Consider the following 13,592-nt stretch of genomic DNA (forward strand, 5'->3'; position numbering starts at 1 on the left):
TGCCAGCAACGCTTCCGCAAGCCTCTGCAACGCTCCAGCTGCTCAGCAGACCATTGTGCAGACGCTATATGCAGCATGCACGGAAGCACCGAAGGCTTCAAAGGACCTGTAAGGAGCTCGGGCGGGCAGGTGGGCCCTCCAGAGTACCGTACCAGAACGGTACCCGGGGCTCCGGGCAGGCTCCGGTACGCCTGTACTAGGGCGTACAGCCTGAAACCCACCACTGCCCTAACCCCTCTGACCATAAATTCTGAAAATCAGAAGCATCCTTTCCTTCCAATTTCTGGTAGAGAAATCACAAATGTTGGAAATTAGGCTTAACATAGTTTGTTTGTTTTTTTAAAGGGAAAGCAAAAGGGTTATAGAATCCTTTGTGGGGTCATGAGCTATTTTAGAATTAGAATTCTTTCCTGGCCAAGTGAGAATAGGATAGGAATAGAATTGAATGGAATGGAATGGAATTCTTTATTGGCCAAGTGTGATTGGACACATAAGGAATTTGTCTTTGGTGCATATGCTCTCAGGGTACATAAGGAAAAACATCAAGAATTGTAAGATACAACACTTAGTGATAGTCATAGGTTATTAATAAGCAATTAAATCATACTAGGAAACAAATAAAACAATATAAATTGTAAATATACATGGTTATAGTCATAAGTGGGAAGAGATAGGTACTAGGAAGGATGAGAAGAATAATTAGTAATATAGTCTTAATAAAAATTTGACAGTGTTGTGGGAATTAGTTGTTCAGCAGAGTGATGGCATTTGGGGAAAATCTGCCTTTGTATCTAGTTGTTCTAGTATACAATGCTCTATAATGTCATTTTGAGGATAGAAGTTGAAACAATTCATGTCCAGGATGTGAGGGGTCTGTATATATTTTCACAGCCCTCTTTTTGACTCCTTCAGTGTACAGGTTCTCAATGGAAGGCAGGTTGGTAGCAATTGTTTTTTCTGCAGTTCTAATTATCTGTTGAAGCGTGTATCTGTCTTGTTTGGTTGCGGTAATCCGTTCCAGGACTTTGGTCAGCACCCAATTCGATCATGACCAAAAGCAAGACTGACTGCCAAGAGCCAAGGTGGCGCAGTGGTTAAATGCAGCACTGCAGGCTACTGCTAGATCAGCAGGTCAGCGGTTCAAATCTCACCGGCTCAGGGTTGACTCAGCCTTCCATCCTTCCGAGGTGGGTAAAATGAGGACCCAGATTGTTGGGGGCAATATGCTGACTCTCTGTAAACTGCTTAGAGAGGCCTGAAAGGCCTATGAAGCGGTATATAAGTCTACTGCTATTGCTATTGCTATTGACTGCACATCCGCGCACACACACAAAATGGCATGGAAAGAGAAATTGCCACGGCTGTGTTTATTCAGCATCCGAGGATGTGTTTGTGACGGGAGTGAAACATTTAGCAGATTTTTTGGGGTTGGCATCCAAATTGTTCGTGGTCTGAGCCATTCGGGACCCTAGGTTCCATTGTATAGAGGTGCAGATGGCAGACTTAATAATTCCTCTATAGACTGAATCAGCAGCTCCTTGGGCAGGTTGAACTTTCTGAGTTGGTGCAGAAAGAACATTCTTTGTTGTGCTTTTTTGATGACGTCTTTGATGTTAGGTGTCCATTTTAAGTCTTGAGATATGATAGAACATAGAAACCTGAAGGTCTCTACAGTCGATACTGTGTTGTCTAGTATTGTAAGAGGTGGTAGTATAGGAGGTTTTCTTCTAAACCCCACAACCATTTCTACAGTTTTGAGTGTATTTAGTTCAAGATTGTTCTGGTTGCACCACAAGATTAAATAAACAAGGAATTTGTCTCCAGTGCATAAGCTCTCAGTGTACATACAACTATAGTAATAGGTCATTATCATAGTCATTGTAAAAATTACATTCATCATAAAACATTAGATACAACTCTATCCACTGCAGTCTTCATTCTCACAAGATCTTGAGTATGATTCTAAGGCAGCAAGAGACTGCCCATTGTCTACACGTTATACTCTGCTGGTTTAATTCCTGAAGCAATCTCTTTGTCTTCTCTCCCCTTACCTCCACACATACCTTGGTAATTACTTTGGGTAACTGGAAAGTAATTTGTGCTTAAGTTGTAGTATCATCCACATATACAGGTAGTTCATGACTCACAACAGTTTATTTAGTGATCGTTCAAAGTTACAGTGGCACTGAAAAAAAGGGACTTCTGACCATTTTTCACACTTACGACCGTTGCAGCATCGCCATGGTCATGTGATCAAAATTCAGACGCTTGGCAATTGGCTATTATTGATGACAGTTGCAGTATCCCAAGATCATGGAATCCCCTTTTGCGACAAGCAAAATCAGTGGGGAAGCCAAATTCACTTAACAACCCTGTTATTAACTTGTCCACTGCACTGATTCACTGGCAAGAAAGGTTGTAAAATTAAACAAAACCGTATTTTTCGGAGTATAAGAAGCACCAGAGTATAAGGTTTTGAAGAGGCCATTTTTTTAAAGAAAGGGTTTTTGCACTCTGCAAACCTCCCCAAAATGGCTCATTTTTCGCAAAAACGGGCCCATTTCCCTCCCCCCAAAAAAGGCATGAATAGCCTTTAGGGGGCTTGCAGAGTGCTCCTGGTGGGTTAGGGCTCCCCCAAAACAAGCAAAAAACAGCCCATTTTTTGCAAAAAACAGCCCCGTTTTTTGTAAAAAAAATGCATGTATAACCTTTAGGAGGTTTATAAAGTACTCCTGGGGCCGTGGGGGCAAAATTGAGCAAAGAACGGCCCATTTTTCACTCATTTCTGCCTTCTCCATCTCCCAGGAGCTCTATGAAAGCCTTCTGCAGGCTCTACATGGCTATTTTGGCGAAGGGGGCGGGGGGAGGCAAAAAATGCTGTATTCAGTATATAAGACACACCCAGATTTTCAGCTCTTTTTTGAGGGAAAAAGGTCCGTCTTACACTCCGAAAAATACGCTATCTTGCTTAGCAATGGAAATGTCATAAGTCAGGGACTACCTGTCAGTTCTAATGAAGCAAATAGCTGTTTAATCATTGTTGTCCTTATGCATTTGTATTACAGGTACGCTGTCTGGACTTCCACAAATTAAAAAAATATCTCTGTCATATGAAGAGAGACGGAAGCAAGCTACCGCCATCGTTCTGCTGGGAGTAATTGGAGCAGAGTTTGGAGCAGAAATAGAACCTCCGAAGTTGTTAACAAGACCACGCAGTTCTAGTCAAATTCCAGAAGGTTTCGGCTCAACAAGTGGGGGATCCAACTATTCCTTGGCAAGGCACACCTGTAAGTTATTTTCTTCCTTTCCTCCACTTTAATACAACTGTTGCACTAAAGGTTGATTAAGTCATATATTTATAATATATGTAATATGGCCCAATTCAACTAGAAAGGAAAGCAATATAATAAAACAATTCGGTGTAGTGCACTCAATGCATTTCAGTATAGTGCATTGTATTGTATTGCAGTGTAATGCTATACTATACTAATACTTACTAATACTAATACTATACTATACTAATTCTAACTAGACTAATACTAGACTATATTTATACTGTATTAATATTATACTAATTTTAACTACTAATACTACATTGCTACTACACTAATACTATACTATGCTATATTCTAACTATACTAATATTAATACTACGGATACTATAGTGTATTTATACTAGACTAATATACTAATTCTAACGATACTAGTACTATATTAATAGCATAATACTATACTAATGCTATGCTATGCTATGAATTATCTTCTCATGCCAATGTGTGGTATGTGTCTTCCAAAATTTGGGCCACCTGTCAGAGGTCTGGGAGTTTGAGCATTCTTTAGCTGCAGCTACCACTGAACTCTTCTGGACAGAGAGCTGTGATACTGTTTGTGGGATCTGTTGAATCTTCTCTCAGCTTAGGGGTCACATCCAGAGGTGGCATTCAGCCGGTTCGGACCAGTTGAGGCGAACTGGTAGCAGAAATTTTGAATAGTTTGGAGAACCGGTAAATATCACCTCTGATTGGCCCAGCCCTCCCTCCCTCGTCATTTCCTGTCCTATATTCCCTTGTTTTTCGCTCAGCTGATTCGTGCGGCAGAGCAGATTGCCGTGCTTCAGCTGAGCTAAAACACAGCTCATCAGTGCTGACACCAGGGGCAGTCTTTGTGGCATGCATGAGCAAACACACAAAGTGCCCTCTCATAGAACCGGTAGGAAAAGATTTGGAATCCCACCACTGGAGAGTTTCTGCCACCACTGGTACCTCTTTGCCCTTTATTTTCCAAATACGGATAGTCTTTGACTTACAACCACAATTGGTAGCAGAATTTCAATTGCTAAGCAAGAGGTTCTTTAAGTGAGTCATTCCCGATTTTATGGCCTTTTTTGCCACAATTGTTAAGCAAATCACTGCTGTTGATAAATGACTCACATGGCCATTAAGCAAATCCAGCTTCCCCCCCCCCCCCTTGACTTTGCTTGTCAAAAGTCCACTAGGAAGATCACAAATGGTGATGACATAGTTTCAAGATACTACAATGGTCATAAATAAATGCTGGTTGCTAAGCACCTGAATTCTGATAATGTGATCCTGGGGATGCTAGGGTGGTTACTTTTTTCAGTGCCATTGTTACTTTGAATTTAGACTAAATAAATGGTCAAGGATTAATAAATTATATATATATATATATATATATATATATATATATATATATATACACACACACACACACACACACACACACACACACACACACACACACACACACACACACACACACACACACACACATATATATATATATATATATATATATATATATATATATATATATATATATATAAAACTAGCCGATAACCCGGCGTTGCCCAGGTATTTATTTATAAGAGGAAAATGTAATTTCTAATGTTGGATTTTTCCCCTTACCAGTACTTACACAGTACTTGTGGAGTACCGTGAATGGCAACTCCACTGTACTGTACAGTAGAAGCCATTTTGGCAGTACAGTAGAAGCCATGTTAAGGCACAACAGGCTATATCTTAACAGAACACACACCCCGAGGGTTCTTAGGCATGTCTTACCCCCACAATATATTTTTTTCCAGAGAGTAAGTCATCTGTGTTCCAAGATTGGTTGAAATTGCTCAAACCCACACACACAGAGCTAGTATGTATGTATGTATGTATGTATGTATGTATGTATGTATGTATGTATGTATGTATGTATTTTTCTAGTCAGCGTTGACTATTCTTGGTGAGACTGTGCAAGTTTGGACCTGGTTGTTACTTGATTTACAGACCATCAAAAAATATCAGGTGTCAGGGTCAGGTCAAAAAAGCTTCCCGAGTTGACATCAGGATTGTAGACCAAACTGACAAAAAAATAATAATCCAGAAATTGTAGTCACTAGAAATTGACTTTTGAGATTCTTTATTTTTTTTACAATGTTTTACTTTTGAAAATATTCAATCTGAATAAAATGTTCAATATGAATAAAACGTTCAGATTTAGGTGATGCCATCGATACAGCTTAATGGGACTGTTAAATGTCCAAGGTTTTCTTTGTTACTTAAAGGCAAATCTTACCTCTGTATTGGTCTGTAAGGAACTTTTCAAGTTTTATGGCTGGAGAAGAAATTTCAAACGTGCCGGTTGCATATATTTAAGCTGATTAACAAAAACATGTTACATGATACAATTTAAGAACAGTTTATGTAGTGACATCATCAGAGTATGCAGCAAAAAGAATAAGTTCAAGCAAAAGAACAACTGTTTGCTCTGTGTGTGTGTGTGTGTGTGTGTGTGTGTGTGTGTGTATGTACGTACGTACGTACATACATACATATACATATACATATACATGCATACATACACACACACACACACGCATATGTCTTGGCGTATTAGGGTCTTTTCCCGTGTTAAGATTGACAGTATCTTGGCGACGTTTTGACGAGGTCACACTCGTCATCTTCAGGCTGGTGCCTTTGGCTTCGTGCTTGTGCGAGCAAAGCATGATCGGAGCTGCCGTTTTTCTATAAATATAGGTGGAGTGTGTGTGGAATATCCCCATCTTCATAGACCACCGAAAATATCTCTGTTTCTCCTATGGGGGGAAGCACTTCCAGTACCAACCTCTTCCATTTGGACTGTCCTCAGCCCACAGGGTATTCACAAAGGTATTGGCAGCACTAGCCTCCCACAACTGCACCAACCCCAGCCTGAAGATGCCGAGTGTGACTTCGGCAAAACGTCGCTGTCAATCTTACACGGGAAAAGACCCGAATATGCCAAGACCTGCACCTACAATGATGTTTAAACTTCATCTTCTAATAATATAGATTCTTGTAAATAAGGATATTTTCTAAGGTATCTTGAATTTGTACATCATCTTTCTGTACTGCTGCAGTGTGATATGCTCTATAGCAGTGATCCCCAACCCCCGGTCCGCGGACCGGTGCCGGGCCGTGGAGTACCTGGCACCGGGCCACGCAGCGGCCGGGGGCCATGATCGCTGCAGCGGCCGGGGGCCATAGTTTCTTTCTGTATGCAAATTAGGGCTAACTGGCACAAGGGGTGTTACTGGACCGCTGGTGGCACTCTGATGTCACCAGCGGCCCACCGCCCCCCTGTGTCCAGCGCCGCCATTCTCATTCCTTTTCAGCGCTTCAGCGCTGGCCGATTCCTGAAAAAAACCTAAGAGCGCCTGCGCAGCTACGTAGGGCTAGCATAGACAGCGCTAGTAGCGTAGCCTTGAGTAGGCGCAGTTTGTGCTACGCTATCTACGCTAGCCATACTGAACAATCAATGTGTCATCGCGAACAACGCCCCCACCCCCCCACCCCTGCGCGCGCTCAGCGGGCCACGGTAAAATTATCAAAGGCTGACTGGTCCGCGGCGATAAAAAGGTTGGGGACCACTGCTCTATAGTACATATCTGTTTGTTTTATCTGGGCAGTTCCTCACAGCTTGGTTGAATCTGCTGGGATTATTGGTACATACTTCCTGAGTCCTTTACTCATAGGTCCCAAGTGCATCCCTTTGTTTCCAGCACTTGGGGGGATGGGAGTTACTTCTTAGCAAATTAAGACACAAATCTACTTTGCTGATTATTTCTATCTTGACTGATATGCAATAAACACAAAATTCCTCACAGCATAGGAATAATAAAAAAAAAAACATGGACTTTTCTGGTAGGCCACCAAGTAGTTCATTCTATGTCAAATTCTTTGGGTTTCTAAAATTGCTTTAATTGTCCCCTACATTGTCCAATAACTCAATTTCTACTAATTAAGGCACCAGGCTAAAAATCAGGAGACTGAGTTCTAGCCCCATTTTAGGCATGAAAAGTCATTCTGCTGAATGATTTTGGGTCAGTCGCTCTCTCTCAGCCCAACCCCCAACCCACCTCACAGGATTGTTGTGGGGAAAACAGGAAGAGGGAGGAGGTATATCTTAGATATGCTTGCTACCTAAATTATTTATAAAAAATAATGAAAGCAGGAAAAAAAATAAAACAACTTTTTTTTTTTAAAAAAAAAGTCTTATTTCCTTGGAAGTCACCTAGAGTTACTTAGATAATTGAAGAAATTCCAAAACAACCCCCCCCCAAAAAAAATCCCAAATAAAGGAAAGGAACACTTATTAAAAACTTAATCTTGAGTATAAATTGAGTGCAAATTATAGTATTTCTCCTAAGAACTTCTCATTGCAACAGCTTCCATGACAGATGGCCTTCCAGCTTCAGTTTAAACCGTGAAAGAGAGTCTGCTACCTCCCAAAGTAGTTGGTTCCATTGTTGAATGATGTAATCTACCATCTTGTAATTTAAATCCATTATTTCTTGTTTGGCCTTCTGGAACAATATTGAACACGTCTGCTCTATCTTCCACATCACAGGCCGTCAGTTACTCAAAGAAAGCTTACATATCTTTCCACAAACTTCTCCAGACTAAACATATCCAAGAGTTCCTTATTCATTTTTTTTTCTCCTTGTCATTTTGGTTGTTTGCCACAGGACATATTCCAGTTGGTCAGTGCTTTTCCTGTAATGTGATTTCCAGAATTGGTCTCAGCATTTTTGGTGTGATATGACCAATTCAAAATAGACAGAACAATGACTTCCGTTTATTTGACACTACTGTTTACTTTTGTTGATGCAGCTTAGGACTGCATTTTCTTTTGCTTTTTTTGGCAGAAAAAATGCAGAAAAAAAGACTTTTTTAAAGACTTTTTCTTCTGAGGATTTTCTTGCATGTCTACATAATCAGATTACTTTTTTACAGTTCTAATGAATGATGAAAGAATAGCCTAGATGAGCAGAGAATCTGCTATTGGTGTCACACAGAGCACCCTTAACAGTAAATTGAATAGAAATTCCAAGGGATAATCATAATGTTGACTTTTGAGAGGTGTGACTATAAAAGCTACAAGTTCTGGGAAAGATTACAATTTCCAGATAGATGGATGGATGGATGGATAGATAGATAAATAGAGATAGATAGATAGATAGATAGATAGATAGATAGATAGATAGATAGATAGATAGATAGATGATAGATAGATAGATAGATAGATAGATAGATAGATAGATAGATAGATAGATAGATAGATAGATAGATAGATAGATAATCTTTATTGTCATTTTTTACTGTGGGCACATTAGCACACATTAAAAACGAAATTCTGTTGCCTGCTCTCAAAAGTGTACACGTATACATAACACACACACACACACACACGATCACAACTCATAGATAACTCAAGATAAACAACCCTTTATTATCGTGACTAACTCCATATTAATTCAGTCCTCATCTTTGAAATTGGTAAAATATATTTTGTTGTGGAGTAGAATATGCCCAATATTATGGAAACCAACAGGATTTCAGTCTTTATCGAATTTCAAATGCACCAAACATAAGCATTATTTTCTTTATTCAACTTAATTGTGCTAACACTGTCTGTTTAGTTTAAACCATTAGCCATTCCAGTTTTAAAATGGTATAGGGTTTCCTGCCATAGTGGGGGTTGGACTAGAAGACCTCCAAGGGCCCTTCCTCTCTGTTATTCTGTTATATCTTATGAGTGAAAACCATTAATTAATTAACTTAAATAAACTATGGCTAAACAAATCATATTTTGATTAAATAAATTATTAATAAAACCCTGTGAGATTCCAGTCATTTTATCAACTATGTTAGACTCAGATCTAGTTCTCCCCCAATCAATATGGATGGCTTTCAAGCCTGACAATGGGGTTTGATGGCTATGAACATATAGAAGGGGAAGGCAAGCATACCAGAGAGCAGAAGTTATAGGAATGCTCCTTTAAACTTCAAACATTTTTGGAAGGTGAAATAATTTATAAGAATAAAATAGTAGTATCAAGAAATGAAGATCAAATTTGAAAGATTATGACCTAAACCAGTCATAGTGATCCCATGGTTATTGGCACACTGAGTGACGTACCCAAAAAACCTGGGACAGCACTTAGGAAATTCATGCATTGACAACATTTCCATCAGTTGTCAATAGCAAAAAGCCATAACTGCTTGGATCCTCACATATTCTTGGGTAGCGGGTTGGACCAGATGACTTGCAAGGTCCCTCCCAACTCTGTTAATCTGTTAATGCATCTGTTAATATATTACAACATATTAGGTTCTTGGAAAGAACTCAGTTCATATACAGACCAACACCAGTTAAAGAACTGGCAGTTAGTGATTTCACATTGTTGTGACCAGATAACAGCAACAGTCAACATTAATTAATTATTACATGCTCTACAGAAGGGGTGTCCAACTCAAGGGCTCTGTGCTTGGATTTGGCCTGCAGGGGCACCCTGGGAACAGCAAAGGAACGGCCCACGATGCCTCTGCCAGTGAAAACGGAGCTCGGTAAGGCTGTGCGCTGCCCTCCCCAGCCCCCATTTGTGGTATAACGGCCTCCTGTAGCCCTCCGCCAGCAAAAACGCCTACCTCAGCCACACCCACACGGCCCCCATCCCCGAGGTCAAACACAACTCTGATATGGCCCACAATGAAATCAAGTTTGACACCCCTGCTCTACAATATTTATGGGTATTCTGGTTTAGCATCAGGGAAGTTAGCCATGATGCAATGCTTAAGATCTGTGTAAAGTGAGTATAAATATGAATTATATACCTTTTCCTTCTGTTGATATTAGTAACAGAATTATGGTATTGGATTGTGCTCATTCCCTTTTGCCTATAACTTGCACACACAAGTTTTACCTTAATTTGACTCAATAAAATAATTTAACGCCCTGTCAAATTATTCATCCTGTTGCAAAATAATGTTGTAGGCTGCAATTCTCTTTTGACTTTTCAACAATCATGTTAAATGATACTTTAAATTTAGAGGTCACGAGCTTTTCTTAATACTCTAAATGAATCAGGTGCCTGCTTGAGAAACACAGTACATTGATTCTCTCACCCTCTAGATAATAAACAAATTTGAGCCCAAAAATTATTTACTGTTTCCATAGCACTGTAATATAGCATCATAGTCGAACTAAGAATCCACTTAAAAACTGGTGGAGCTGGAATCTCTCTATAAATTGAAACAAGTCTGAGCTAAAGCTCATTTACTGTCTTGGAACAGAATTGATCGTGCTTTCACATTTGATTCACCCACTGCAGATTTTGAGAGGAAGAAAAATGGCATTGTTCGCTCAGTTTAACTAGGCTAGAGTTAGAGAGAAAAGATTGGCTTGATTTAATCCTTTTCTGTCTCTGAGGCCAACTTTATTAGAATTTTGGCCTCATTTGAATGTATTTTAGGTACAGCGTTAAAATTTATCCATTTGGGCTTTTCCATGAAAAACAACAGCAGAAATATATAAAATAACGCTGCTGCTTTCTACATCCTTGCATGCTTGATTAAAGATATACCAGAATAATGTTCCAAAAAGCCAGGTGTAGCTTACGCTATAAAATATGACATACAACGGTTGATTGCTCCCTTCTTACATGTTTTTGAGCCCTTCCATTGCATTTGTGTGGAACTATTGATGAAATAGCTGCATTTCTCTCTCAGTCCAGGTCAGCAAAATTACATTACAGCATTTTATTACCAGCCTTAATTTCCCCTTTTGATTTATTTTTCATCTATGGAGATCAATTGCAATAAAAAAAAAAGTACACAGACGTTATTTCATTAAACGTTCAGGATAAGAGGTTCTCATTGATGTTATTCTCTTTTTTTAATCAAACTATGGCCATGGATTTCAAACAGTGTTTGTGGATACATAATTTCACCTTTTGATCTTTATTTGGACAATGGTGAAAACTAAGGGAGCGTTGTTGTTGTTTAATTTCAATTAACGCTGCAAAAGTTAGCAGATACCGTATTTAAAAATTCCTCATCTGTCAGACTATGCTAATTGCCAATCAGCCTAGTACAACAATATCGCTCACTTGACAGCTTGTTCCAAAGCCTCTGGGCCATTCCTGAAAAATTGCAGCTTTTCTCTGCCAATGTCTTGATCCCCATTAATGATGATAACTGAGCAGTGACTTACATAATAATTTGACTCAGTAGAAAGAGAAACCATATTCAGAATTGGACGCCCCATTTCTGTTTTAATTCCCAGTCATCGAGTACATTTCCTATGTTTCTTTCCCATAATTAACAATTAACATTCATTTAATAGGTGCTGAGATCTAAAGAATTTACTGGTAGTCCTCGATTTGTGATCACAATTGACCCCCAAACTTTCTGTTGCTAAGCAAGGCATTTAAGTAGTTTTGCCCCATTTTATGACCTTTCTTGCCACAGTTGTTAAGTGAATCACTGCAGTTGTTAGTAACACAGATGTTAAGCAAACCTGGCTTCCCCTTTGACTTTGCTTGTCAGGTGACAATAGGTGATCACATGACCCCGGGACACTGCAACAGTCGTAAATGCCAGTTTCCAAGTGTCCAGATTTTGCTACAACGGTTGTAAGTGTGAGGAACGATAATAAGTCATTTTTTGTCAGTGCTCTTGTAACTTTGATTGGTTGGTGGGACTAACTATATTACCTACAGCCTGGCCGCTTATGTTTTATTCACATTTTCTGCTTTTGACTTTTGTGCCAATTAAAGACAGTCGCTTTTCTGTTTGCGTCCCCTATAATGTCCATTTCAGACTAATTGCACTATATTAAATACAATTGAATGTTATTTATTTCTACCTAACATTCTAGCATATGGTAAAATTAATGTATAATTCCCATATTGTAGGTCAACAATATTTATAATATTTATTTTTGACAAGAGTTCTGATACTTACTTATACTTACATCATATAGTCAAATGTAAAAAGAAATATAAAAATCCAGGTACCCTGAAAGCAAGAATGAGGATGAGTAAACATTGATTTATTTCAGGTTTCTTGAAAGCAAGATGTTCAACTAAAAATCAGTGTCTACTCATCCATTCCTCGCTTCTACCAGTCATTAAGCAAATGCTGGGGAAATTATCTTATTCTGGTGTCAGTCAATGCAGCCACTTAATAGCATAGTGATTCCTGGGCTGTTTTTTTGCATCATTGAATCTCTCGTCTCTTTAGTATGATGGAGTGATTAGGACTTAGAGAATTGTAATGACGTGTCTTTCAGGGAATAGTGGGAGAAATTCTAGAAATGCAGTTGACGAGTTTATTGAGAACAATCAATGTACAGTGATATGTTGTATTTAATGAAAACACTCCTTTGAGCCTAATGATGCTGTTGCGTTGGGCATCTTAGTCTTATGGGAGAAAAGGAATCCTAAATGTTGATTTCCAGTGTACCATATATTGAGAAACAAATGCTTTCAATCATATTTGTACTAATACCATGTCAACAAAGGAATTGTGAAATGTAAGGAATACTTCTAGAATATGTCTGAAAATTCTAGATAGAATCAATATGTCTATTCTAGGATAGAAGCAAGAATTAACACGTGTTAATACCACTTTATAATGCCTTGATAAGGCCACACTTGGAATACTGCATTCAGTTTTGGTCGCCATGATGTAAAAAAGATGTTGAGACTCTAGAAAGAGTGCAGAGAAGAGCAACAAAGAGGATTAGAAGACTGGAGGCTAAAGCATAAAGAACGGTTGCAGGAATTGGATATGTCTAGTTTAATGAAAAGAAGGACTAGGGGAGACATGATAGCAGCGTTCCAATATCTCAGTGGTTGCCACAAAGAAGAGGGAGTCAAGCTATTCTCCAAAACACCTGAGTGGGAGGACAATGGGTGGAAACTAATGAAGGAGAGAAGCAACTTAGAACTAAGGAGAAATTTCCTGACAGTTAGAACAATTAATCAGTGAAACAACTTGCCTCCAGAAGTTGTGAATGCCCCAACACTGGAAGTCTTTAAGAAGATGTTGGATAACCATTTGTCTGAAGTGTCTGTTAGCATAGATGAGAAAGCCACCTTTAAAACCTTTGCACTTTTTTATAGCAGTGGCATAAAAACTAACGGGTAAATTAGAATAAGATCTTAGACCTCTTTAATAAAACGGTTAAAGTAGTGAAACCTGCCCTACTATTTTAGCAATTTCATTGACAAAGACATTAAGGCCTCCGGGTGACAT

The 13,592-nt window shown here is 39.0% G+C and overlaps 1 protein-coding gene across 2 annotated transcripts in view; it reads left to right on the plus strand.

The window, feature by feature from the left end:
* WDR7 (WD repeat domain 7) overlaps positions 1-13,592 on the plus strand; it is a 239,759-nt gene that overhangs the window by 146,834 nt on the left and 79,333 nt on the right. For both annotated transcript variants that reach the window (XM_087715346.1, XM_087715347.1), the window contains one exon: positions 3,066-3,287. In XM_087715346.1, coding sequence (XP_087571472.1) covers positions 3,066-3,287 — 222 coding nt within the window. The remainder of the gene's footprint in view (positions 1-3,065; positions 3,288-13,592) is intronic.

Source organism: Thamnophis sirtalis, unplaced genomic scaffold (genome assembly GCF_051295495.1).
Source record: "Thamnophis sirtalis isolate CommonGarterSnake01/CBP01778 unplaced genomic scaffold, rThaSir2_p1.2 scaffold_5, whole genome shotgun sequence".
NCBI classification, from domain to species: domain Eukaryota; kingdom Metazoa; phylum Chordata; class Lepidosauria; order Squamata; family Natricidae; genus Thamnophis; species Thamnophis sirtalis.